This window comes from Chroicocephalus ridibundus, chromosome 6, assembly GCF_963924245.1.
Source record: "Chroicocephalus ridibundus chromosome 6, bChrRid1.1, whole genome shotgun sequence".
Classification (NCBI taxonomy): domain Eukaryota; kingdom Metazoa; phylum Chordata; class Aves; order Charadriiformes; family Laridae; genus Chroicocephalus; species Chroicocephalus ridibundus.
The window spans coordinates 61493302-61519104 of record NC_086289.1 but is presented as its reverse complement, the minus strand read 5'-3'; the positions used below and the strand labels follow the sequence as shown (position 1 = coordinate 61519104).

Genomic DNA, 25803 nt, shown 5'->3' with positions numbered 1-25803 from the left:
AGGCACTTGGGAGAGTATGACATCTCCCTAGTTCAGACCAGCTAATTTCACACCACTTTCCTCCTCCTAGGAGCTACGCACTTTGCAAATCTGAGCTTCTTCTATCGGCTTACGCTTACAGTCAAGCACTGCTATAGTTTCAATGGAATAAAAATTGACAGGAATAAAGGCAGAAGAGGTGTTGACGTGAAAGAAGATGACACGTGACAAAGACTGTGATGTTTACTGTTGTTACTGAACACTAGAGTTGGAAAGGAAAAGATGTTTCTGCTAACAAAGGAGATGGCTGTGTGGTGGGACAGAAATAGTGGATGAATGTCTTACAAGGGCGGGCCTTGAAAAAGGATTTGTAAATAATAACTGACAATTCTGAAATGGACCTGGAAGTTAATGTGAAGCCAATCGTGTTTCAAGACTAGTTTGATTTAGGGACTGTGACAGTATCAATTAGGGGACTGGAAGCTCAGGTTCCCCAATATGGACTTCTAAAGCTGATCCTGGGGGAAAAAAATCCTCTTAACAACAAGACAAGAAAAGGTAAGAAAAAAGCTGAAACTTTGATAGAGGGTATAGTCTTGGCATAGTATGGAAAGACTGGCAAAACTGATCATCTCAGATGATGTTATGATGATAATTCTATAGTAAAGGCTCAGAGAGTGACAATTCAAAGCAAATTATTACACTGGTATTGTACTCTGCCTTTCTTCTGAAGAAAGTAGTAGAAATACTGTGCTGCAAAGCCATTCTTAAGGCTCAAACACGAAGGAAAACCCTCATCCAACACAGGTATCTTTTCCAAAGGGCAGATCAGATTCTGATTATTTCATCTGAAATCAGGATACAGGTAAACAACCTATTTTTCATTTACTTGATGCTGTCTAGAAGCTTTGCCTTCCTCCACCAAAACTGATGGTGTCTCAGGCATGGATGCAAGTTTCAAAGCCTGTTCACTCTGGCAGCTTCCATAATTAAATATATTAGGCCTTTTCTGCCATTTTTCACCTGTTTACGAATTAACTCCTCTCGCTGCCGTCTTTCCTCCTCTTCTCTTCTTCTCTCTTCCAATCTTCTAAGTGCTTCCTCCTGCTGTTGCCGCTCCTCCTCTTCCCGCTGTCGCCTTAGTGCAATTTCCTGCTCTCGCTGTCTCCTCAGGGCTTCCTCCTGGAGTTGGGAACACAATGTCAACCTATAAATGCCATTTTATTGACGAACCACATCAGAACACAGACTACAACACGGTCTGGCCAGATAATATGGCCTCAAGAAAAGCTCCTTAGCTCCAAGCTAAGCACTACCAAAACAACTACATTAAACACTACAGACCCACAAGTTAACAAGTTTTTTGATGTAAAGTGCATCTCATACATGAATTCATTATTTTAATGAAAAAAGAAATACATTAAATCATTGCCTATCTTTGGTTTTAAAAATAATGGTGTTGAGAATGATAAAGGGTGAGACTACTCTTTCCAAGATGTACTAACTGTACTTGAACATACAGGTAAATTTTAATGTGTGGGTATCAATAATTCCTTTTTTGGGGCCGTCAGCTCTAAGTTGGAAGCTTTTCCTACTTATAGGAGTTTCTAATCAAGTGCACTGCAAAACTCAAACCATGTCTCCAGACAGAAGCTGAAGAAGCCCAGCGCACTTCAGGACCCTGGAACCTTTGGAAGTCCCAGAGACGTGGAACTTGATGAAGGGGGTTTGACTGGGCTATTCCTGTTTAAATATTACGGGCAACGAAAGGTCTCTTGAAGACTTTGATTTTTTGACCATCCCTAAATTATTTAAATAGCTTCCAATAAATGATGGTTTTTTGGCCATCCCTAAATTATTTAAATAGCTTCCAATACATTATGTTTTGCTTCACAAGTGGCAAAATTGTTTACTTAACTCAAAAATAAACATCAGCACCCGCTCCTACTCCTCTGAAGATCAACATAAACAGAAAATTTTCCATTCTGCTCCTTGCTTTTTGGAGGAATAGGGCACAACCAGCCTTCTGCTGGCTTCCTGTATATTGTTAACAGGAGCACGCCTGTGCCATGCTTCCCCCAGCTCTGACTTGCCCTTGTCTAAAACAGCCTTGGGTTTTTGCTGCCTTTTCCCGTCTCTGAAGTCCGGCAACTGTGTCAAGGCCACCCTGCTTTTCATCCCTTCTGTTCTTCTCTCCACTTTCTGCCTTACCCTAGCAGCTCAACCTAAAGACCCTACACTTTTTGGACAGGAACTTCTTCAAGCTTTCCCAAATACATTTTCCTTTGGAATGATCAGTACTGTGCAATCGTACTCTTACAACTTTTTTTTATAAGCAATACATTGTCCCCAGGATGAAGGGAGACTAATTGCGCAGCATGGATATACGTTTTGAAGTCTGGTAAATCAAGGAAGTTAATTTTGAAATCTAAGACGCTTTTATTAAATCTGATACCAAACCTTCATATACATACAGCATAGATAAACTGCCATCCAGCTCACTGAACAACTGGACCAGGTTTCTCTCTGACAATGGCTAATTTCAGATGTTTACAATGTAACTGTCAGTAGACAGAACGTTGTTCTTATGAGCAATCCTGTGGCACTGAAGAGCTGCTGGCTGCAAGCCAAGAAGTAATTAATATTCCTGTATATCACTTAAGTGGTTTAGCACTAAATGTAAGTGCAATAAGTGTAAGTTTTCCTTCTACTAGCTGGACATAAAACAGCAGCCTGTGAGTCATTTTCTCATTAATCAAGTTCTTGATTTGTCATATTCACAAAAGCTTCAAGCACAACACCCAACACCCAGACCATTTTGTTACTTGGGCCTGTAACTGAATTAACTGGACACATGCAGCCAAGTCACAATCATCAAGTGTCCCCAGTACAAAAAATCCTGCTTTTTTCTTTTGCTGAAAAGCCTACTGAGGAGGCTGGAGGTGTGCCAGTCTGCTTTGTTCGGCTGGAGACCACACACCAGGATCTCAGCTGGGGATGCCGAGCTGCCAGCCAGGCTGGGGGGCTGTTCGCCACTACTCACTGACGTTAAACGTGGTACCTGAGAGATGCACAAAGTCACCACGTCCTCCTTTATGACAGCGATTCAATGGCATCTCTGCCCTACTTTCCCTTTGGGAAATGAGGCTGGAATTGTCATTAATAAAAATGCAGGGATCTCTTTCATGCTCAGGCATGCCAGGAGAGACACTGGTGAATGACAGCAATTTGGAAAAAAAAAAAAAAGACTTCTCTCTCCTAGAGAACTAAAGATGAACAGTGCTGTACCACTGTGAGGAAAAAATTCTGCAAGATTATGAAAAGCTGGGAACCACATGGCTGATGTAATTCTCTTTTCCTACTTTTCACAGCTATAGAAAAGGCTGTCTTAATATTTACTTTTGTATCTTCTTATTATTCAATGTTTTTGTTTGAGCATGTGACCAAAACCATTCAAAGCTCTCCAGCTTTCTGCCACTGACTTGTATGGGAAACAGACTCATTCCTTTGGCTCTTACTGCTCCCATATTCATGGCTCCCTGCTCCAAGAGAATCCAAATATTCATTAGCATCTTTTCTAATAATTGTTTTCCAGCACACGTATCTTGCTGTACAACCTCTTTCAGATCTTAAAATATTTATAATCTTGCAGAAAATCCTTAAGTAGCAAGCCTCATTTCAGTAGACTCTGGATTCTTAAATAAACTATCAGAAAATTTTTTGTAGTTAGTAACACCTGCAACTCTGCTTGTCTATGTTTCTAGGGCTTAAAATCTTTTAGTTTTTTGATTCTCATCTTTGAACCAGGTATTTTAAGGAAAGCACTAAAGATACAATTCAGAGAAAACAATTGTTAGCTAATTATTAAACCTCAAATTTTGTTCCTGAAAGTGAACAATCATTACAAATGAGGAAATATCAGATCAGAAACAAAAAAGAAATACAGGAGTTACACAAACTGGGCATTACTGTTTGCAATTCTACAGTGCAAGTAATTGATGAAAACTATGAACAGAACTGGATTCAACATTTGGTATGACATTTCATCCTACAGAATTGAATTTCTATTAGTTTTTTTTTTTTATTTAGAATTCACCATCAACAGCATATTTACTAACCTTATATACTAGTCTTTTATGCAGTATTACATCAAAAGCCTTCCTGAAGTCCAGGCAGATTAAGTCTACTGCTTCACCCCTCTCAGCTCTCACTGTCATCTCCTCAAAAGAAGTTAATCAAATTTGTTAAGCATCATCTCCTCTGTATAAATCCATGCTAATAAATCAGTTCATCCCTGATTCTACAATGCCTTCCAGTACAAAAGTCAGATTCAAATATTAGACCAGTTTGTTGTTTTTTTAAATACAGAATACAATATTATTTTCTCTTTCCAGAGAAGTGCTTAAACTCTTTTGTTACCTTTTCAAGACATTATTGCTCAGAATTAAGCATTGTGGCAATTATTCCAGTGGTAATGAACTAAGATACTTGCTGTTACCGCTTTTCGACCGCATTCTGCTTCCTCCTTGTAAGTAATTATTTCCCATGACATCTCAGAAAAGGGAGAATCATATTGTTTACTGTACAAATCCAAAGCGGACGAAACACTTTGGAATTTAATGGACATTTCTAAGTAATTATACACAGTAGCAAAACTGTTAGTCTGAAAAGAAACAACCCAAGTCTATTTATTTGAAGCCACCATGGATGAAACACATTGAGTTACCAGGTGATCAGCTGAAAAATTAGTTATCATTAAAACAGATCTAAAGCAACTTAACTCAAAAGTTAAAACTTTTGAGCATATTATTGCTTTAGTGCTGCAGTAAAGCTTGAACTCGAGCATCAAAGGATGCTTTTCCACTGTATACCATAATGACTTGCTGTACACAGAGTACACGTATTAAACCAAGGAGCCATTCGTTGACAGACTTGATTCTTAAAGATACCATGAAAGCTAACTACATATCACACTGTAGTTGATTAAAAGAGATGTTCAGTGACAAAACCCAAACGCTGAGTGAATGGAGGTCTGTGACTAACTTTCAAGTAAAACTAAAGACTCTAGAGGATTCCTCAGAAATGTCTGAGTCTTGAATCAGGAAATGCGCTTTACGACTGTCTACCTAGGCACATAGCAAATATTACAAAGGACAAAATTGTTCATTACTTCCACCTACTATTCATGTGCTACTTTACAGGGCGTTTATTGACTAACTCCTTGGCGAACAACCTCAATGCGCTCGCCCTTATCCTTCACACGCAGAGTGAAAACTAACTTACACTGCCTTTCCCTCCTATGACACTTAAGGATCAGTTAATCTTTCTTCCATACAAAGTTCAGAAGTAAATGCTAGAAACGTCAAGCTAATAATTTCTCCGTTCTGTGTTCTTGTAAAATTAAGGACACACTACAACTCCTAGATTCATTCTCCTACTGCAACACAGATCACGTCATTCATTTTAACACATCTGTTTGTCCAAACTACCTCCCTTTCCCAAATATCAACTCAAGAAAATAAAGCTGACAGACTCTACGACGTAACCCAGATAATCATTTATTCAAAAAAATTATATACTAAGTTAAAAAAAAAAACACAGGGGAAAAGAGCTAAATGTTACATCCCTTTTTCCACTATAGCCCTCTACATTTTATTCACTTGAAACAGCTGCTCAAGCTCCAGTCTGCTCCAGAACATACCCTTATCAAAACACTAGACTGCATAAATGGTGAATAAAGATTAAATATACAATAACTGGGCAACTAATCTTAGTGTCTAGTATTGACACTAAGAAGTTGGGAGGGAATATTCCACATGGAATAAAGCCTCTCAGCTCACAAACAAGTACCTATCTTTAAGTGAACCATCAGAGCCCATTTCTCAGATTGCAATCTGGGCTCTTAAAATCAAGAGCAGAAGAATCATTTCATATACTCACATGAAAAATATTAGAACTGTCTTCATACACACCTACCAAAGATTAATTAGACCCCACAGGATTCTTAAAGTGAGTTTTTATAAAGTATTAAAATTAATTAGAGATGAACTACATTGAGGAAACTCACTTGCTTCCTGCGGGCCAGTTCTTCTTCTTCCCGTCGTTTCCTCTCATCTTCCTGCTGCCTCCTAAGTAGCTCTTCTTGTTGCCTCCGAAGCTCCTCCTGCCTTTTCCTCTCCTCTTCCTCTCGTTTGGCCCTCATTTCCACTTCTCTCCTCTCTTGCTCTAGCTACAATTCACATAAAACTATACTCAGATGCAGGTAACGTATTCCTACACCGTTTCTTAGGGCAACTCTGCTGAGATTACAGGAACAAGATAACAGATGAAGCCTCTGACAGATGCTCTCCCTTAATTATAATTTTACCTATCAGCTGGCTGCCTACCGGGCTCAGACTGCTGAAATAGTCTAGAAAATTTCTGACAATTTCTGTTCTGTAACGAACACCAGTTCTCTAGTCAGACTTTCTACATCAGCTCCTTAAAATAACCTCTGACTTTAGAAGCTAGTAGTGAGTTGCTTTGCAGTCATCATAAAATAATCAGTTTCAGGAAGTGTACAGAATCATACAGGTTCAAACTTACACAAATTATTTAACACTAGAGTAAGTGTAAAACAAGCCTGACAAACAGGACTCTTGTAATTCCCCAAACCAATTCTGGTGAAAAGATGCAAGTATTAAGAGAACAGCTACCCGCTCCTGCTCAGGGTTTGGCATGACAGCTCCTGATGATCCCATTTTAAAACAGAGGTGGCTGGTGAAGAATTTTTAATCACAAGCATAAAAAATATAACCCCTACTTCAGAGGTCGGTAGTACCTCCAAGAGCAATGGTTTCCAAACAGCAGTCCACAAGGATTTCATAACTGGTTTCTATAACCCATATTCTCTTTATGGTATTTTCCATGAAAACCTAATCAAAATTGTACAGAGCGGCCTGAAGATTGAAGAGCTAATAGTCTTCCATTAGCTCAAGACACACAGCTACATTGCAGAAAGAGCAATCCCAACTTCTTACAGTACAAAACAGTTTCTGACCTTTGCAGCTTTGGCCTTCTCGAGCTGCTGAAGTTGTTCTAGAGCTGGTCCCTGAGCTGCAGTATCAATGGGGAGATCCCAGACACTGCTTCCTTCCCAGACTAGATAGTGAAGAAAACAAACATTGACAAGCAAAAATAAGCACATCAACGAAAAACAACTGAAAGGGGAAAGTCTTGTGTATGCAGTTACTATATTTTATGAACTAAAAGCATGACAATACATTAGTCTTAGTCAGTAGAAGGCCACTTTATCTTCCTGTAGAACGAGGCTTGTCCATTACTGAAGCAAGGCTGGGTGTCCTACAAAATTCCACAGGCAAACCAGCTATTTAAACTGCTCCCATCAGAGCAGAACACCTTTATAATGTAACATTCAATCCCTCTGGATCAAGGCTTACTCTAACCATAAGAAAAATGGCCATATTCTTCACAGCTCTCAAATTTAAACTGCAAGACAAAGTAGCCTGAAGCAGTTAAACATACTGATACAGAAATAGTTTCCCCTAGCAACAAAAAGGGAGCAATCGTCTCAAAGACGCTGGCTTTTAGTCCATGAACTCCTCTCAACGTATCTGACAGGTGCTAAGCATCTTACCTGTAGGCTGTGAAGCTGACTGAAGTTCCCATATTGAGCCAGTGTCCGGCACTGACACAGACCTTGTAACAGGTGGCATCATGTTCTGTTCAGATATTCTGCAATACCAACAGGAAGAGTCAACATGCCACTTCCAGGGAGAAGAGTGCTCTGAACACGCATGAGATTCAGTAACTTGTAACACACTCCTTTCCTTCCACACCTCTATTTAAAACAAAAATATGATGTGGACAATACTACTTGTTTGCAGAGTTCCTGCTCATCCCATCCCTGCTGCCAAGTCAGGAGCTAAGGCAGATACTGCTACAGGCTTGCATTTGCTGCTTAGAGGCTAGTTTGAGGAACAAGCATCTAGTATTGCGGAACACAATTGGCAAAGTCTTTCTGTTACCAGCACAACACCTCTGTCCAAAAGGTACCATTTCAACTACAAGATTTTCCTCCTCGTTTTCATAAACATTCTCTGAAGTGAAGGCTACATACATAAGAAGTATTCGACATCCCGCAACTGTTCCATATCCGTACAACCTTTAAAATACATAATGCTCAAACATCAGCAAACTTGAGTAGGGTGTACCACTGACAAGACTATCACTATATACATGTCAGAGTAGAGGAAGAATGGTATTCAGCTCAAGTCTGGGCTAACTCACCTCATCTTCAGGGCCTGGAACTGCTGCAAGAGAATAGCGAGCTGCTGCTGCTGCTGGGATGAGAGGGCGGCCTTTTGCTGCTGAGCCAGCACCTGTGCATATTGTTGTCTTCAAAAGAGAAGCAGAGAATCACTGGTATTTGTTCACTTGCTTACTTATATAATGCCCAAGTTGCAGAAGTTGCGTACTGATTCATTCTCCAGGACTAATGCCCACTGACCTATATAATGTACATGCTAAATACTAGAGGAAACCACAGGATGGGGCCTTGGAAAGAATAAAAATACAACAAATCGGCCCACATGAGCACAACCAAATTTCTCCTCACCCTTAACTATGTCAACTGGTTATTGCTGTTCAATGTTCCCCTTGTAAGCTGTGCGACACTACTTCCCTGTTTCTATAAGTTACATACAGATTGTTCCAATTAATTTGGCTATGATGACTGTCCACCTATACAGATCAATCTCTTCCTCAGTATGTCAAGGCATCCCCTAGGACAGGGGCAGGCTCTTGCCTCAACAAATCATGAGGTAACAATCAGTATCCAAAAATCATACTCATGGCACATGCTTTCAGGACCCCACAAACACACAGTCTATCTGGTTGCTTATTTTCCTCCAAGCTCCTACAAAGGAAGTTGTCAGGAACTCGCCAGAACTGAACAACAGTCATCTTGGGCAAAAATGGATGACAAACTGCTTTCTCTAGCCATTACCTTCCACTGATATTCAAAAAGCTGAGCAAGCAGGCCAAAAGTAAGTTCTGCCCTCTCCATCTCCAGTTTGAAAGACATGTAAGTCTTCCCCTGACTCCAAAACGCCTGAACTGCATTACAAGGACAGCTGGGATTCAGTTTGGCCATAACAGCTACCCATACAGTAGGTCTCACCGAAGCAGCTACGCATGACACCAAACCAGACTCTGAAAAGTGTGCCTGAGGTACCCACGCTCTGTCCTAATCCTGTAGGCTATCGAGCCTCTGGTGTCTGGGGACACAGACTATTGCTGCTGGAGGTGAAGCACTCCCAGCCCCAGCTGCCCAAGGAAACTGTGACAAGAAGCTGAACCCAGATGATTAAAAGGCAGAGCAGAACACAGGCACTGGAAGATCCCTGGGACTGGCAGTCTTACTGTATTAAAAGATGCTGATACTGAAGGTGCTGCATTTGGATCAGGGCCAGCTCTTGTTGTCTAGTCAGCCGCTCTTGGTCCAGCTCGCCCTGTGTTTAGAAATAAACCATTCTGTTTTAATAACAACACTAGTAGCATACTGCAAATGCAAGCAATGTAAAAGTTGGATTCTGAACTGAAACAACTAAGAAAATAGAAAAATACCGAGACAGAGATCAACATTTACAAACAAAGCCTGTAGTACAGTGACTGTGAAATACACATCACAGGACCAAGCCTTCCAGTGACAGACATGTCAAACCAAACATTTTTAAACTGAGTGCCTTTTCTCTTCTTAAAAAAGGTAATTTAACAGAAGGTTCAACTTTGGTGCTTGGAGCACCTGGAACTCCAAGACAGAGCAGCTGAATCAAAAATAGTTCAATCTCCATTTGTTACAACACTGTTTGAATACTGTAACTGTCACATAATTACCAGATGTGGAAGCGGTGCTGGACCTGGAGTGAAGGGAACCCTGCCCCACATTTTCATGATGTCTCCCAGCGGCTGGAAAGTCTCATCACAGGCTCTCTTGACCAACAGCGACATAGTGAAGTATCCGGCCTGGAACCACTCTGCCATCTCCTGATTGCTGAAAGGACCTGAAATAACACCAACCAATATACATGGGGGGAAGGGGAAGTAAGGCCAAGTTGAGTATACAGGAAACAAAGAGCATGGTGCTCATTAAAGGGAGGCAGTTCCTCGCGTTTCTGTCCATCTCATCCACTTGTCTGGACAGACAATACATTCAAGGCTGGAGCGTCAACGCACATATCTAGATCTCTGCAGTGACTACAGCATTCCCCCGGAGAGTCTTCTCTGAAAAGCGTGTGACTGCTTTCACCATGCGCTGGAGGGAGACGAGTCAGCTCCGAGACAAAAGCCAAGCAGCCACAGTGGTGTGGAGCTTGGCCCAGCTAATACACGTCCCGCCTTCCGGCAAAGCTCACTATCTCGGGCTCAGCATTGGGCTGACAACAGTTGCAACTCCCAGTTTGGACCTAAGCAGCATCCACGAGCTTACAGTGCTAAAAGCACCAGCTCTACTTTCCCCACATATATTGCACAGCTAATTTAACAATCTTATCCTGTTTCAACTCTTGCCTTCCAATCAGAGGAATTCATATCTTTTATAAAAGTTTTGCTTCTGGAACCTAGCAGATGAACAGATTCACCTCTGAGCGCAAGATTACATTTTTTAAGGTAACGAGGAAACCAGTTTCTCTTCCCTCTACCCCCCACCCCAAAAAGTGACACTCCTCCTTCTCCCTCTTTTTCCTGAGAAAGATTTTGGTCACCATCTCCAAAGGGGGATTCCTATATTAATTTCACATATCCAAATGGACACAGTCAATATAAAAAAAATAGGTTTCTCAACAGAGTAAGAACTATGTAAATACAAGTTTTGCAAACATATCTTCTGAAAAGCAAGAATGTTCAGCAATTCTTGCCATCTCTGTAAAAGTATCTTTAGAAGGTAATTCCTCCCAGAGAACATGGAATCACAAGAGGTATCCCAGGAAAAAAATACATGGGAGTGTTTACTTTTGGAGGTCACATTCAAAGAAGCACTTACTCCAGTGAAATGCTGTCGGATTGTCACTGAGCAATAAAGACCCAGCAACAACTAACATCCAGTTTGAAGCACACTGAGCGCATAAAATCCACTTTATGGTTAGCATCCTTCAAACTTAAAAGGGCAAGAAGAAAACCCTAAAAATACGTAATACCTGCAGAGAAAAGACTGTCATAGATCCCACGAATAACCCCCCCACAGATCCTATCTAGAGTTGATAGCCGTTCACACTAAACAGCATTAGCAAAGTACAGCAAGTAAAGAACTCACTGCTTAATTGCATTTTTGGGAGGCAGCTATGCAGCTGCTAAAACACAGCCCTGAGACCTCGAAAAGAAAAGCACCTTCTGAAAGCAAAGATGCAAGTACCTATTCCAAAGGCCTGTTCCAACTTCCGTAAGAAAACCCAAACAAACAAGGTATTTCTTAAGTGAAAACTGCAAGCATGAAACAGTTCATATTGTATGAACTTATAATGCACCGGCTGCAAGTGCCATTTGAACTGAGATTATGCGTGAGCACTGGCTTGGGAAAACTGGCTTTGTCTTTGCTCTAGATTCTAAACAAATGACCCTTCCCTGAATACTCAGTATCTTCAGGCTGAGACTAGAAAACCGATTTCAATGTTTCTCATGCATTCTTCAACAACCTACTAAATGGTCACATTCTTCTTTTGTTTCCACCGTTGGCTGGAAATCTGAGTAACTACTGGCATGAAAAACAGGTTTTAGTCTAACCTCAATTTACAGAAACACGAAGTGATGACAAAGCTTAGCCATGATAAAGTCTAATCCTGGACATTAGACATGCTGAGCTGGTGGGGGCAGTGATGAGTAGAAGATCTATTTTCAAAACTTAATTCTAGAATGATAAATTCCCTGTGTTGCTTTTGTAAAAACAAGCATCGGTATCTGTTGGCGGTAATCTTGTGAATAATTTTGTTCTGTGAAACAAAAGAGGAAGCGTAAAGGGCACAGACCTACCCTGAATTTCTCCTTGTGGATCTTTGTAGTACCATTTCTGCATGGCTTCATGGAATAATGGCATAGAGGAACCCTTTGCTCTGTGCTCTTGAATTTTTGCTGCTAGCCTTTCATCATCAAGGGCACTGTCCTGCAGGTATGCCACCATTTTCTCTGCTTGCTGCAGGAGACATCAAAACCAGCAAGGAATACAGGAGTTAGATGTGTGCTTGCAGATTTGAAAGTGAGTGCACCAAATACAACCACCTTCTACTACGCAGTGCTTAAGAGTGTACAGGGAATTACAGGCAACTCCAGGACTAGCATAGCTGCACCACCAACCCTGAGCTCAGCCCATCACCTTGTCAGAATCACGAAGAAGCACAGTTCACCTGCCTACGTAAAGCTTTAAAACTACTTGCCAAGAGGGTCCCAGGCAGTACCATGGTGAAAAATACAACAGGTACGGGAGCGCTAGCCTGAAAAGTGCTCTATATCCCAGCTGTTACTGAACATTCACGAACTCAGTCTGCACTTTGTTTACGTATGTTGGGGTTTTTTTCACTTTGTTTGTTGTGTTTAAACATATTGGGCACACTGTTTTATGATTCCTCAAGGCAAATGGCAAGGCTACTTGACAGTGGTCATAAGCAATAGGATCTGTAGCTCTTTAACACTGGGTATAGTACCCTTATTCAGAAAAATACTACGGGGACTTGCATTATTCTCCAGAAAAATCATGGAGGGAAGAAAAGCAGTTTTCAGTATAGATTGTGGAGTGTAAAGTTTCAGCTGCATTTCTGGTTTTGTGGGCTTCAAATATTTTTTGCATTCCGCATTCCTCCAGTCTCACCATTGTCAACAACAAAGGAATTTGAGAAATTTTACCTGCTCTAGGTGTTTGAGGCCCTCTTCATCATCTGGGTCAGTGGGAATGTTGCCCATGCCTGGAGCAGCTGTGACAGGTGTCTGAACTGGCCGCAGAGCAGGATTTGAATTGGAAACAGGAGGAGAAAGATGGGCAGGAGAAGCTGTGTCTGCAGAAATCTGTGGCAAAGGTTCAGCAACAGAAGCCAAATCTACAGAAAAATGTTAAAATTAGTTATCTTTAACATGAAAATAAATGAAAATTACTTTTAAGAACTTCATCGTAGAAAACATTCAACAGCTCAAAATTAGCAGCAAAGCAAAAGTAATTTCAGATCTTCTGTATGTATGACTGCACATTGGTACTGTTTACGGCACAGGCACCCAACTGAACTTCAAGGAACAAACAGTTTAGTTCTAACAGTGCAGAACTCAGCACACTTCAGCGTATCCCGTTCCCTGGCCATACACATTCTTCCAGACTGAACAGCTCTACCACAATGAGACACCTCCACAACTAGCTCATGTTTCTCTAAACTGCGTTGCAATGTGAAGTACCAGTGAACTGCAAGCATTTGAGACAGCACATCCAACAAATCTTGTATTTATAAGACCAGCTGGTGAATTCCAGCTTTTCATCACCATAATCCAGCCCTCGCCTCTTAAAAGAGACCAAGACTAATCACAATGAGTAATGGAAACTTACTAAATTTATCTATCAAGTTTATTACCTTCCCCTCTGTTGGACATTTTGGCTGGCGGTGTATTCTCCGTTCGATTCTCCTTATCTTCTGTTTTTTCTGTTCTTTCTGGCACAGACTCTTCCTTCCTTTCAAAAAGGCTCGTCTGCAGCGGGTCTGGAGGCTGGGATTTTGGTGGTGTATCTGACCTGGCAGCCGGTGAAGATGTTTGGACTGCTTCTTCCACTGCTTCTGTAACATTGCATGGTTCTACGTAACTGAATTAACGTAAATTCCACACTGCAGCACAGAACAGATGCATGAGAACTCCCCCTTACCTGCCGCTACTCTATCTGTTTTCTCCCCCTCTTTCTTGGTGGTCTTTTCATGATCTTTGGCTTCTTCATTGTGGCTCCCTTCAGAGTCGGATCTTTCTTCCCCTTCCTCCACAGGTCGGAAGTCCATCTCCTGTTCCTCAGGGATTGGCTCCTTCTGCACCTTCTACAAAAAGTCAACATAATCATCCATAATCCACCCGACGTAACAGGACATTTGCTCAAAGCGAACAAAGGGCCCAAGACAGCTTTTCACCTTTAAAGAGAGAAACGCTCCAGAGGAGTCAAATGTTCCCATTTCTTCTTCCGCATCTTCTAAGCACCACTCAGGAAGACTGTCTCTGTCATCATCCATGCTGCCACTCCCACATCGTACTCGTCGATAACCCCGTTCATCATCTCGTTCCCGGAAATCAAATTCAAACCTCCGCCGTCGCTCCATGTGTTCTCGCCAGCCTGCAGAACGAGGGCCGTCTAAGGCAGGGGGAAAGTAACTTTACAAGACAGTCCCGGGGGTAGTAGCTTACTTGGAAGGGTGAAGGGATGAGACAGTGACAGAAATTCAGAAAGCCCCTACAGGGTACAGTCCGCCTATGAACAACAGGCATCTTAAAGGACAAGGGAAAAGAAAAGGAGTATCTTACCATTAAGCGGGAGATTCAAATATTTGCCACTGTATATCCCCACATCATAAATTCTATTATGAGCATTAAAAAAAACACCTAAGGCTAAGAAAGCTGGGCTACGTAATCTAAAACACGCTAGAGCATCAAAATAAGGCAAGCAACATTAGACGCTGATTGAAATTACTAGCCGTCACTGACTTGAATCTTTACTGGTGTCTTTATTTATATAAGATTTTATATTTTCTTTTAGGCAATCTGCAAAATTTACATCCTGAACAAACCACCTCTGCCTTTTCCCTGGGAGGAAAGGGCTCAGAGACCATTTTGTGCATGTCCATGGAAAACGGACTGATGGCTGTTCAAATACCTTTGACAGGACTGTTAAGTCTCTTGAATGGTAATTTTTTACCCATGGAATACCAAAACTTGGAATGATAATAAGGAAAGAGGGAAAACTTTCCCAAGTCAAGCAAAAATTTTATTTTACTTTTCGTTCTAAGGACATCTTCATTCAACCAAGCTTAAAATCCTCTGACTGCAATAATGCTATTTAAACTGTAAAGAACTTGCTGCTAAGGAAAACAAATTGGGAGTGAAAGGATTGTAATCAGCTTTCCAGCCAAGAGAAGCTGTCTTTACCAAAAAGGTGCAAAGCAATCCAAATATTAGTGCTTTTAGTGGTGGCTGTGCTCTTTCCTAGAGAAAAAAAAAAAATTCTTTTTTTTTGGGTCTCAGAATTTGTGCAATCAGTGCAGTCTCAATGCTTATCAAATGGCTACCAAGAAAATCACAATAAAGAAACGAAACATTGTCCTCTGTTCCATTTGCTTCATACAGATGAGGAATGTTTCCGCATCAACCCTAATACCTTAAGTATTAACATTAACCATGCAAAAATCCACCTTTGTTTCACAAATACAGGAAGTGTAAAACAAAACTCCTAGAAACACTATGAACTTTAAGATTATTACAAGATGATCTTTAAGGTCCCTTCCGACCCAAACCATTCTATGATTATATTTTATCAAGGAAACACAAAAGGTTAGACTTTAACAAGGCCTTCGCTATACCACATGTGCTTATTTGCAAATAAACCTGGCAATGCCCTATCATCCAAACAAATTAATAGCTCTGCCTGTTTGCTAACCTGGAGCTCACAAAGATTCAAGCATCTCTTCTTCGGCTCTCTTTTGTACAGAGGAGGAAACCTGTGTATTCAGAACCTTCCGTGCAGCCGTAAATGGCCCATCTCAAGACTGTGCACTGAGGAGATGCTCGATTATTTTTACACAGCTCCCGTGCCTACACCAGCAGCACGGGATCTCCACAGTGGGACTCAGAAACATGGCTTTTGAAGGTGAATTCTAAGCACTTTCTTACTTCCAGGTATCTTCAAAATTCAAATTAAGATTTTTGTTTACCATGTAGTCTGCTTGCAAAGACTTAGTCACACAACCTCCTTTTATATCCCACCCATTTCCAGAGCTAGGTGGACAGGCAAAAAGAAGAGGTAAGTGGAGCAGACACATGCCCTTGTTTCTTAGTAACAACAAAAGATTATAAAAACCCTGTTAGAATACAGTAAGCAACTCAGGTGCAAAGTACAGGGCTGTCAAGCTTTAAAGCAAGCCAAAGTAAAGGTAAATCTTAAATTCGTACCTAAAGTTTTTTTAACCACAGCCAGGACAAAAACATGGCTTTAAATTCAGTCCTGTAGTATCTTTAGGCATCGGTTAGAGGATCAAGATTCCAAGTTTAAAAGAAATAATTTTAAGCTAAATTTACCGCTTGCAATTTATAGTGACATTATAGGTGAAAGAAAGGAATACTGCTTCACGAAATCCAAGTACACTTTAGTCTCGATTATTAATAGCTATTTATCTCTTAAAAGTTATATTCTCTATTTCAGTAAAGAAACTTCTAATGTATACTAAAACAATACTAAATACTAAACCAAATGATACTAAATATTAAAAAAAAGACAAAGGAATAATACACATTATACTTTTTTGGTATATATTGTATACGACCCTCATTTTTATTTTGCTCAATTTTAGAGCAAGATATACTTAAGCTGCTTTAAGATATTCAAGAAACCCAAAGCACAATGACCAAAAAAAAAAAAGTCTACTTGATTCGTAGCAGTTGCTTCTGAAAACAGAGTGAACCAAGATGAATTTAAAAACCTTTTCAAAAAAGCAGCAACCAAGAAAATCCTTCATCTCTATGGTGAAGCAAAGACAAAAAAAAAGTCATATCAAAGAGAAACTTTAGGCAAGCAGAGAAGGTAAGCAGCCATTAAACCATTAAAAAAGATGGCTTAAAATTTAAAAAAAATAAAAATCAAGAGAACTTTGAAGCAGCCAGTGAATTTAAAGATATGGTCACATTCTTCATACAGGTAGTTCAACCCAGTCTAAAGATCCTATTACTTAAGGATGACTTGGTAACAAAAAAACAAAACCAAAAACATCTGTACATCATTCACTAGTTTGGGGACCAAAAAAGGTTTGTGTACGTATCAGAGAATGGACTGGCTTTGCAAATGTAAGGGGCAATCATTATATGAATGCAAGAACTGGCACAACAGAAAGAAGGGGCTTCTTAGGTAAGCAGCCATTAAACCATGAAAAAAGATGGCTTAAAAAAATTAAAAAAAAAATCAAGAGAACTTTGAAGCAGCCAGTGAATTTAAAGATATGGTCACATTCTTCTTACAGGTAGTTCAACCCAGTCTAAAGATCCTATTTCGCATCTACAGTAGGAGCGGTACTGCATTTACCCAGAACAACTTTTCCATTGTATAAGCCAAGAAAGATGCCTCCGCATCAGACTTCAAGTCCTAGTGCACGGACAGTAGTAGAAAAAGTAGAAAACCCTATAAACTCTGACTGGAAAAGCCTGCTGATAGAATCCCGATTTTGCATGCTGCAAAACCAGACAAGTTTACATCCTTCTGAATTAAGCAGTAGAAGGAAAAATGCGTTAGGGTCATCTATTTTACGGAGAAGCCTGATGGACTTGCTTCTTCACTTTACCACCAGTACTCAGAAAAGCCCTCACCTCCTATGAGGCACAGCCATGTGAGAGTACAGTTTAAAATGCAGCACGGACACATGACAGATCCCTTCAGCTATGTCAAGGGAGTTAACTTTAGCTACAATAAAACAGACCACAGAATCTGGGAAGCTATACTTAGGGGCACAAGACCATTGACCATTTCAGTAGCCGCAGTCCATCCTCTTCATCCCTGGTGCCCATTAAAAAGCATAAAATGAGCAGATTTAGGTCAGCCATCCTGCAGTAAGCACAGCTGAAGGAGCATGAGGAACTGAAAAGCTATAAAAAACAATGGTCTGCGGGAATCGCAGTAGTCTCTGCTTAACAACAGAAGATGCTAAACTCGAGCCTGACAACTGCTACATTCTTCTAAACTGCTCTCACCCAAAAGAAAAAAAGCAAGCAGCACACGAGCTAGTAGGGAGCACGCAGAGCCAACTCAAAGGAAGGTCCGGCTAAACAAATGACGACAGTACTCTGAAGACATTTCTCTATTTTTAGCAGGACACATGATTAGTACTATTACCTAACAGCAGAATAAGTACAAAGAAGCAGTGTAAGCCATGCCGATTTGAGTTAAACTCATTGTTTAAAGCAAGAATGTGATTTACACTGTTTTGATGGTCCTGTGGCTACTACTAACAGGAGAATTCCAATGCAGCTCTGACCAAAGCTGAGGGACTAGCACACTATAGCTGTCAATTCAGTCTTTCTCCAAACTAGCTACTTCTCTGCAGATTCACAGAATTCTTAGAACAGGCTTTTTATTATATCTGTTAAAACTAACTTGTAAGTGAAGTTAGTTGTCTACTACAGCAAAAATTCAAATAAGCAGTAATATTTCCTATCATGGAAATAAGAAGAATTTTTCAAAACCTTCCTCAGGACACCTTCCAAATAAGTTCAAGACATGAACGAACTTGTGAACTTTGAGGTCTATGCTTCCTTTTAAGCTAAAGCATGCAGGCTTGTACTCGCAAAACACTCCACTCCTGAGTATCATGTCCCATCTGACCATCATGAGGTACTATCATAGCCGAGCTGATGTCATCTGAACTGTATTACAAAGCAGCAGTGTCTAATGAATGGTCGTGACTAAACATTGGGGAAAATAAAATTACATTCTTCAAAATTTGCCCCTTAGCCCTTCTCTAAATAGAAAACATCTGATAGTAAGCCTGGCTTCCGTCTCACTGCTAAAGTTTAGTACAAGCTAACAGCTGTTTGAGGGCAGAGAAATACACAGCTGTTAGGAGGTTAGGAGGAGGGTTAGGAACAGAGGTTATGGTTGCTCACCACCATTACAGCACTGAAAGTCCTTTGGGATGTTGAAAAGAGTGCCGAACCCATCGTAAGAGCAAGAGGGACTTTTCTTCAATTAAAAAAAGCTGTCACTTCAGCCCCCAAAATGTCCCATACTTCCTTTGCTTCCCTATGAAGATGTAACAGTAGAAGAACCACAATCCTCTCTTGGTTCCCCAGAAGCCTTCCGCAGCCAAAAGATACCCAAAACCAAGATCCCACAGCAGGTATGACTGCCTAGATCTTTTCCAATTAGAAGGAAAAAAAAGTTATATACATATGTATCTCTATATATGTTTCATCCATACTACTCAAATAGCAAGCTCTGCTTTGTATTTCTGCTGCGGCTCTGGCAATGCAATGCCGGAAGGCAAGTGAAGGAGATTGAGTTTGTCAGGCCAGGAAAGGGCAGAGTGACACCAAACAGATGCCTGAAATTTAGTGAGACAAGACATCCTGGAGCTAACTACAAGATGCATAGAGCAAGGTATTTTGAGATTTTCCAAGGATGCCTCTTGGCATTGCAAACACATTTGGAAAACTAGGAAGAGGCAAACAATCTGAATGGTTTGGTGTCAGCACAACTGCACGGCCTTAGATATGCTACCTGATGTGGGTAACTGCGCTCCTCTCTGCATCGCAGACAGAGTACTATTAAAAAAAAAAACCCTTGATTTTACCAGGCACACACACACCTGGAGCACAACACAAACAAAAGCACGGACCCGAAACATACTGTTCACTGAAATATGTCAGGGTATTGAAGGCATTAAAAAGAAAACCAGAGGCACAAATCTTTGAACTAATCATTTTGTCACCAAGAACCCCACGTATGCCAAAACAGCATTTGAAGACCAAAACTGCATGAACCTTACCTATTTTTGTCCCAAACTTTACACCACCTCCCCTTCCCCTGCTTTCCCCAAGCCCTTTCCCTATAAGCATGGCTGCATTTTTCTCCAGATCTCTCACCTGGACTGTGAGGACGCCACCTCTCACCATCCCTCCGTGACCCAGCCAGTCGCCAGCCTCCATCATCATCTTCCCCATTTTGTTCCTCCCTGAAGATACGCCAATTCTCGCTCTCAGAGCGTATAAACTCATGCTTCCTCCCCGTTGTTGCTGTCCCACCTTCTTCAAAGTTTGGTCTCACTGCAAAGAAAACACATGCCCGTGAACATGCATCCCGTCTTTAGGAACCTGGAAACAAAAGGGTTGAAATCTGGCTCCCTTAGAGGCAAAAACACACCAGAGGTAAGTGGTGACAGGAACCTAGGAGAAGAATGGAAGTTCATGGAAGGAAACATATGACAGACAGATTTAGGAAATCCCTCCACGTCCCTATGTGCCTTGAGATGGAAAGAAGCGAGGGGGGCAAAAAACAAAACCAGAAGAAAGCAAAGCGTACAAGAAATGATGACATGGATAGGAAAGACAGAAGAGGAAAAGCTGACAGTTTAAGAGGCACAGGGAAGCATAAAAAGGAAAGAAGCCAAAGCGTACAGAGAGAAAGAATAAACTGCTGTAGCGTGAAAAGTCTCATGTTAAAGGAAAATGGGAATACAAGAAGTGATAAACATTACACATTTTACATAAACCCATTTGCTACTTCTGTAATAAAAAGAATATGAGATCTATATATTTAATCCAATAGGATGTACAGCATTTCTTGCAGTGTTTTAGGAAAGACTGAAATTCAAAGTAGGATTAAACAAGAAAAACGCAGTAGTGTCAACATCACCCTGTGAATCCATCTTCTGGAGAGCCAAGGCCAGCACATCAAGTGTTAGAAGCAACTATGCTCGATCTCAAGGATGAGTCTACCAGAAGTTTAGGAGAAACTAGTAAGTATGTAAAATCCTCAAGTACTTAATGAACAGCAACATGGTCACAAATATTTTTTATAAAAAGAATCCACATTATACACCAGTAACTCAGGTTAGACACACACGCTGCTTTGCCTATCGACTCATCCTGAGAAGGACACACCACCACAGGCACTACTAGCATCAGGACTTCAGGACTGGGTGTTTTCTTTAAATAAGTTCAGCTGCATAGCACCAGAATTCACACAGGAACCACGGTGATGCCACTTCTTCACTGATACTATTAACCCACGGTAAGCTGAAATCATGTGGTTATCTATAAAAAAAAAAGAGTATTCAAGTACTAAAGAAAGGTATACTTAATTTTCCTTCTTAGAGTCTGAAAATACAAAAATATAAGATGATATTTGGTGAAGATTGTATAGTATGCATGCTTGCTTAGACAGGAAAAACAAAAGAAAGCTTGACTATACGCTAAGATTCCTGGGGCGGAAAGGGACATTTTTAAGAATTTCGTTTAGGGCAGATTAGGAGATTGCATTCCCTGTTCTTCATGTCATGCAGCTTTTTCAGTTAATGAAAAAATGAGGAAACAGTATGTGGAGCTCTAGGGCATATCAAACCTCTGTTCAGAACTCAGAAATTCTTCCTACGTAGAGATATTGCACTCTGGAGACAGGAAACACACACTGTCTTTGGACTTTGCATATGTCTTGGAGAATAACCAACATCCCTACTCCACCACCACAAAACACCGGAGGAAAAAAAAAAAAAGACCACCTTTTTCTTTCTCCAGCTCAAGATTTACCACAGTATATTGTTTCAGGGATGGACTATAATGAGAAAATACAGGTGGAATCCAGAGTACAAAATTCAAGATGTTTCCAGTTTCCCATGCTCCAGGTTCATATGAAAACCTTTTACCACTGTGACAGGAACAAGTTTCTCCAAGAATTTTCCAAACAGAGGGACTGTTGACCTGTCAAGTAGACAGGAGAGGCAGGAAACACCACAATGTGAGATGCAAGAGTTCTTCTACCCTGATGGCTACTTGCGTGACTACAAGCAACTACTTGAGGACCTCAGAAAGGTAACTGGATGCCTTCCTCTTACATTGTTTCTATAATAAAGAGCTAAAGCATATTGGCTAATTTAAAGTCCATCAATCAGTATCAACAGGCAAATCTCAGCTATGAAGCCTAATATAACCCAGGTACGCATTTACTTCATTAAAGGGACATCTGGCTAAAGACCACTTCTGCATTTGCTGGGCCTTGAGAACAAAAAAATGTATTTATAACAGCGTATTTTCAGGAAGTCTCTGGTGATACTGGGTCCGAATTGCTGGAGACATTCAACTCCCCTTATTTGATAGGTGTAATGTTGGCAAATTTGCTTATCTGGAATGGATAAATCTTTGCAGATGAAGGTCAACAACATTCTGTTTTCCCACGCGTCACAGAAAATAGAGGAAGACAACAAGTTAGATGGAAAATCTAAGTCTGGGAAATACAGATTGTTTTGGGGTTTTTTTTTTTTAATTTAGGCCTCTGAAAAACAACATGTAGAAGAACATAACAGAAAGTGCAGCGAAGCTTCTCAGTACCGCCCCTGGGATGGGCTTCGCATCGTAGAAAACTAGGCAAGAGGGCTACAGAGACAGTGGCCCAGGACAGAGCTGCAATCCAACAGACCAGATGAACCTAAGACCCAGACAATAAGGAAAAGGCTTCACTTTTTCTAAACTTCTAAAATGCTACAAGAAAGAAGAAAAAAATTAATTTTTTTATTCTGCAGCACAGGACGCTCATTTTTCCTCCCTAAAATAGTTACTGACAGAAAAAAAAGTTACTCAATTTTCTATTTTGAGACTAGAAAAATATTCTTTTTAGAGACGTATGTATTCTTTTCATCAAAATTCACAGCTATTAGCTGACACTCCTTCAGTAACATTAATTTGAGAGATTTTTAGACTCTACCAATTAAGGAAAAAAAAAGTTATTTCTTTCCATTGCTATTAAGTTCAGCTAAGATTCTGGAGGCCGATCTTTTAACACTAGCAAGCTATCAGGCTTGGTTCTGCTTTCCAAAAACATTTGGAAAAGTTACCTAAAGAATATCGCAAAGTCTGCTTTGCCACTGAATATCCATATGTTCTTAGCCCCTCTGCAGATATATACATGCTATAGGCATACCCAAGGCAACTCAGGTTTTCCTTCTGCGTCAGACAGCTGCTTTTGCTCCTAAGAACTGAACAACTAAAGTTGGGGTTTGTATTCTGAACTTGCAGAAAAGACATCCCCATTTGCTGCTGTGGGGTTTAAAAACACACGTCTCTACAGAGGTGACAAAACATCAAATGCTGTTTCCCAAGATCAGACACAAGGGGGATCCTGCCTCTCCTCTGATTTTAAGTTCTACATCATTAGAAAGCTAAGAAACACGAAAAGAATTGATTATAAGGGGTCCATATTATATTCACCTGACAATGGTATCACCTGTGATTCTGAAACCTTTCTAGACACAGCTGCACTCCAGTGTGTCACATCAGGTGGCCACACTTCAGTGGAACTGAGAGAGAAAATGCATATTTAAGGTTTCTGGTACTAGAATATCATAGCAAGCAATATTCAAAGACAGTAAGGTATGTGTCAAAAGAGATAGGGCGTTTGATAATCCTGAACATTAGACAGACCAGCCAAGAAACTAGTTCTGTTCAACTACAAACTGGTCACAGGTTAAGGATCATAAAAGTCAAGCCACCCAAGTGACAGAAAGACCATGACAAAACTGTATATACAGGAACATTCCTACAGCTTACATCTAAATTCACAACTTCCAAAGTCCTAGTGTATTGTCTCTGCAAACTGTTCCTAGATTTGAGAACACTCATTTCAGCTGAAATGACTCAGGTCAGCGAGTCAGTATTTGGCAATGTTTTAAGGATGAAAAAAACCCACTAGAACACAATCTATGGTTTTGCCTTGGACTAATTGACTGGACTTCCTGAAGAGACGGAGCAGTAAAAGGGCACCTCTGTTCAAGTCTGTCACAAAGCCAGCAATGGTGTTTACAGAAAACTTCAGATAGAGCCTAGCAGTATCCAGCCAAAAAAGCCTACAGCTGTGCAACGCTGGGCTGAAGGGGGACTAACCACAAGAACAAGACTGGGATTCTGGGACATAGGCCCCTGGCAACACATTTATGAAGACGACTTACTAACAAAATGGCAAATAACTTCTGTTCTCCATGCTGTTAGTCCATTTCCTATGACATGCTCGCTGTTTGGAGAGAATAAGCAGGAAAGCCATGATTGACAGCAATACTGTTTCCTCTAAAGAGGGGAAAACCTAGGAGAGTCTGTTAAGTGCTTTGACTCGTTCTCTTTCCGCTGCATGCTACACACTTCCTCAAAAGGAGGATAAAAAAGAAAAACCTCTGCAGCTAGTGTTTTTAAAGGGATTCAAATAACTTTGATGTGTAATTTTGTAGCTCATTTTACAGAAGAATAAAACAAATGGCCTTAAGACAATGTTTCTAAAGACAGACTATCTTCTCATGAGGACAGTACCTGCCCTGCTAGGGACACTGCAGGAATACACACACAGTGAAGTGACTCACTTAGAACCAAAGTGACAGAAATCAGAAGTTCTGATGCGCATTTCTAGCCTGACGTTTTCTCTCTCTCCATAAAAATCTCAAGCTCAAGGGTAGGTCTCCAACACATACTACTCAAATATCACTCCATATTTTCTCATTAAATTGACCATTATCTCATACTCACTGCTGTGAGTATGGGCGAACCGGTAAATCCAAAGGAATTAAGGAGAGAGTTTAATTCCATAACAACACCTGCAATCACATACTGTAGCTATTTCATCTGCTGTACAATTGTGTTAGATTTTTTCAATCCATTCACTTGAATCAGATTAGAAAACATGTGACCAGGCACCGTACACTTCCTACGGCACAAAATATGGTTTGTAAGAAAATACTGCTTGGAAAAAAAAAAAATAAAATTCCTACTTGTGAATAGAAGAGGTTGTCTGTAGTGGAAGCACAACTTTGCTGCAGTATAGAGGGAAGGGTGAAGGACAAGTCACACTGGCCTACAGGCTTGCCACAGTGGTGGGAGTCCCCTTGCACTGCATTATTTGCCCTGGTTCTGAAGGTCACACTAGGCCTATCACAGTTTTCAGTGCTGTGCCTGAACATGTATTAAAACGTTCCATGCTAATGAAGCAAAGAATTAATGTTTTGCAATTTAGGGTTGGGAGGAAGGTTAAAGAAGAAAAAAAAAAAAGGGAGGATTTTGTTTCCTAAGCAGGAAAGTCTACATTAATAATTTTCCCAGCAGGCCTTCAGTAGTTTTCCTGCAAACAACCACAGCCTTTGTTTCTCAGATCCTCTTACATCTGACGTTCGATCAAAGCCCTCGCATCAGCAGCTCACCAAGGGGAAAAAAAAAAATGCGAAATACTACTACATTACAAAGCTGTCACACTACAACGCTGTCCTCAGAGTTCGGTTTAGCAGTGCAGCATGCTGACCACTCCGTGCGGTCATTCAGCTAAGACATCTTCCCTAAATAACTCTTCTCATTTGATAAACGAGAGAGCAGCTTAAGTGAAAGTGGTTTCATTTAATGTATGGAATGAGCAACCCACGTAATCTGCATTGTTTCATTCCTAGGCTTTAGCAAAATCCTGTGATTAATTTGGTGTTTTCACAAAGGAGCACTTGTGGAGATGGAAGAGAAGTGGCCAGATCTACATCTTCTGACCAGCATTAAGCTTCAGTTCAGCAACCCTCCAGAGACCACAGGCTGTACCATTAGCTGCAGCCCACCTTTCTGTTGACACCACCACTCGAGAGCTCAGGACCTAATGAGAAGAGGTGACACTGGACAAGCAGCAGCGAGACGCAAGAGTTTCCCTTTTCACCTAAACAAACAGCAGTTGACAGTGGTTAGGGAGAAAGTATCAGAGAACAGCGTGTGTTTTTCAGCAGCGATACAGGAACATTGTTCATTCAGCTATTCCAGGGCAATTTTGGCCTTTTCAACTTTCACATCAAACTTTAAGATTATACAAATCTAAAAAATGATCTTTATTAAGGAGGTGAG

The 25803-nt window shown here is 40.7% G+C and overlaps 1 protein-coding gene across 10 annotated transcripts in view; it reads right to left on the bottom strand.

Moving 5' to 3' along the window:
* Positions 1-25803, bottom strand: part of GIGYF2 (GRB10 interacting GYF protein 2) — a 77204-nt gene that overhangs the window by 7434 nt on the left and 43967 nt on the right. For 3 of the 10 annotated variants that reach the window (XM_063339725.1, XM_063339734.1, XM_063339726.1), the window contains 14 exons: positions 19825-20004; positions 14121-14338; positions 13868-14030; positions 13581-13781; positions 12871-13061; positions 12004-12163; positions 9877-10043; positions 9403-9491; positions 8269-8376; positions 7616-7713; positions 7019-7119; positions 6047-6208; positions 4098-4199; positions 1003-1161 (listed from right to left, as the gene is read on the bottom strand). In XM_063339725.1, the coding sequence (XP_063195795.1) occupies positions 1003-1161; positions 4098-4199; positions 6047-6208; positions 7019-7119; positions 7616-7713; positions 8269-8376; positions 9403-9491; positions 9877-10043; positions 12004-12163; positions 12871-13061; positions 13581-13781; positions 13868-14030; positions 14121-14338; positions 19825-20004 (2099 nt within the window). The remainder of the gene's footprint in view (positions 1-1002; positions 1162-4097; positions 4200-6046; positions 6209-7018; positions 7120-7615; positions 7714-8268; positions 8377-9402; positions 9492-9876; positions 10044-12003; positions 12164-12870; positions 13062-13580; positions 13782-13867; positions 14031-14120; positions 14339-19824; positions 20005-25803) is intronic. The other 7 variants (XM_063339728.1, XM_063339727.1, XM_063339729.1 and 4 more) reach the window with 7 other exon arrangements.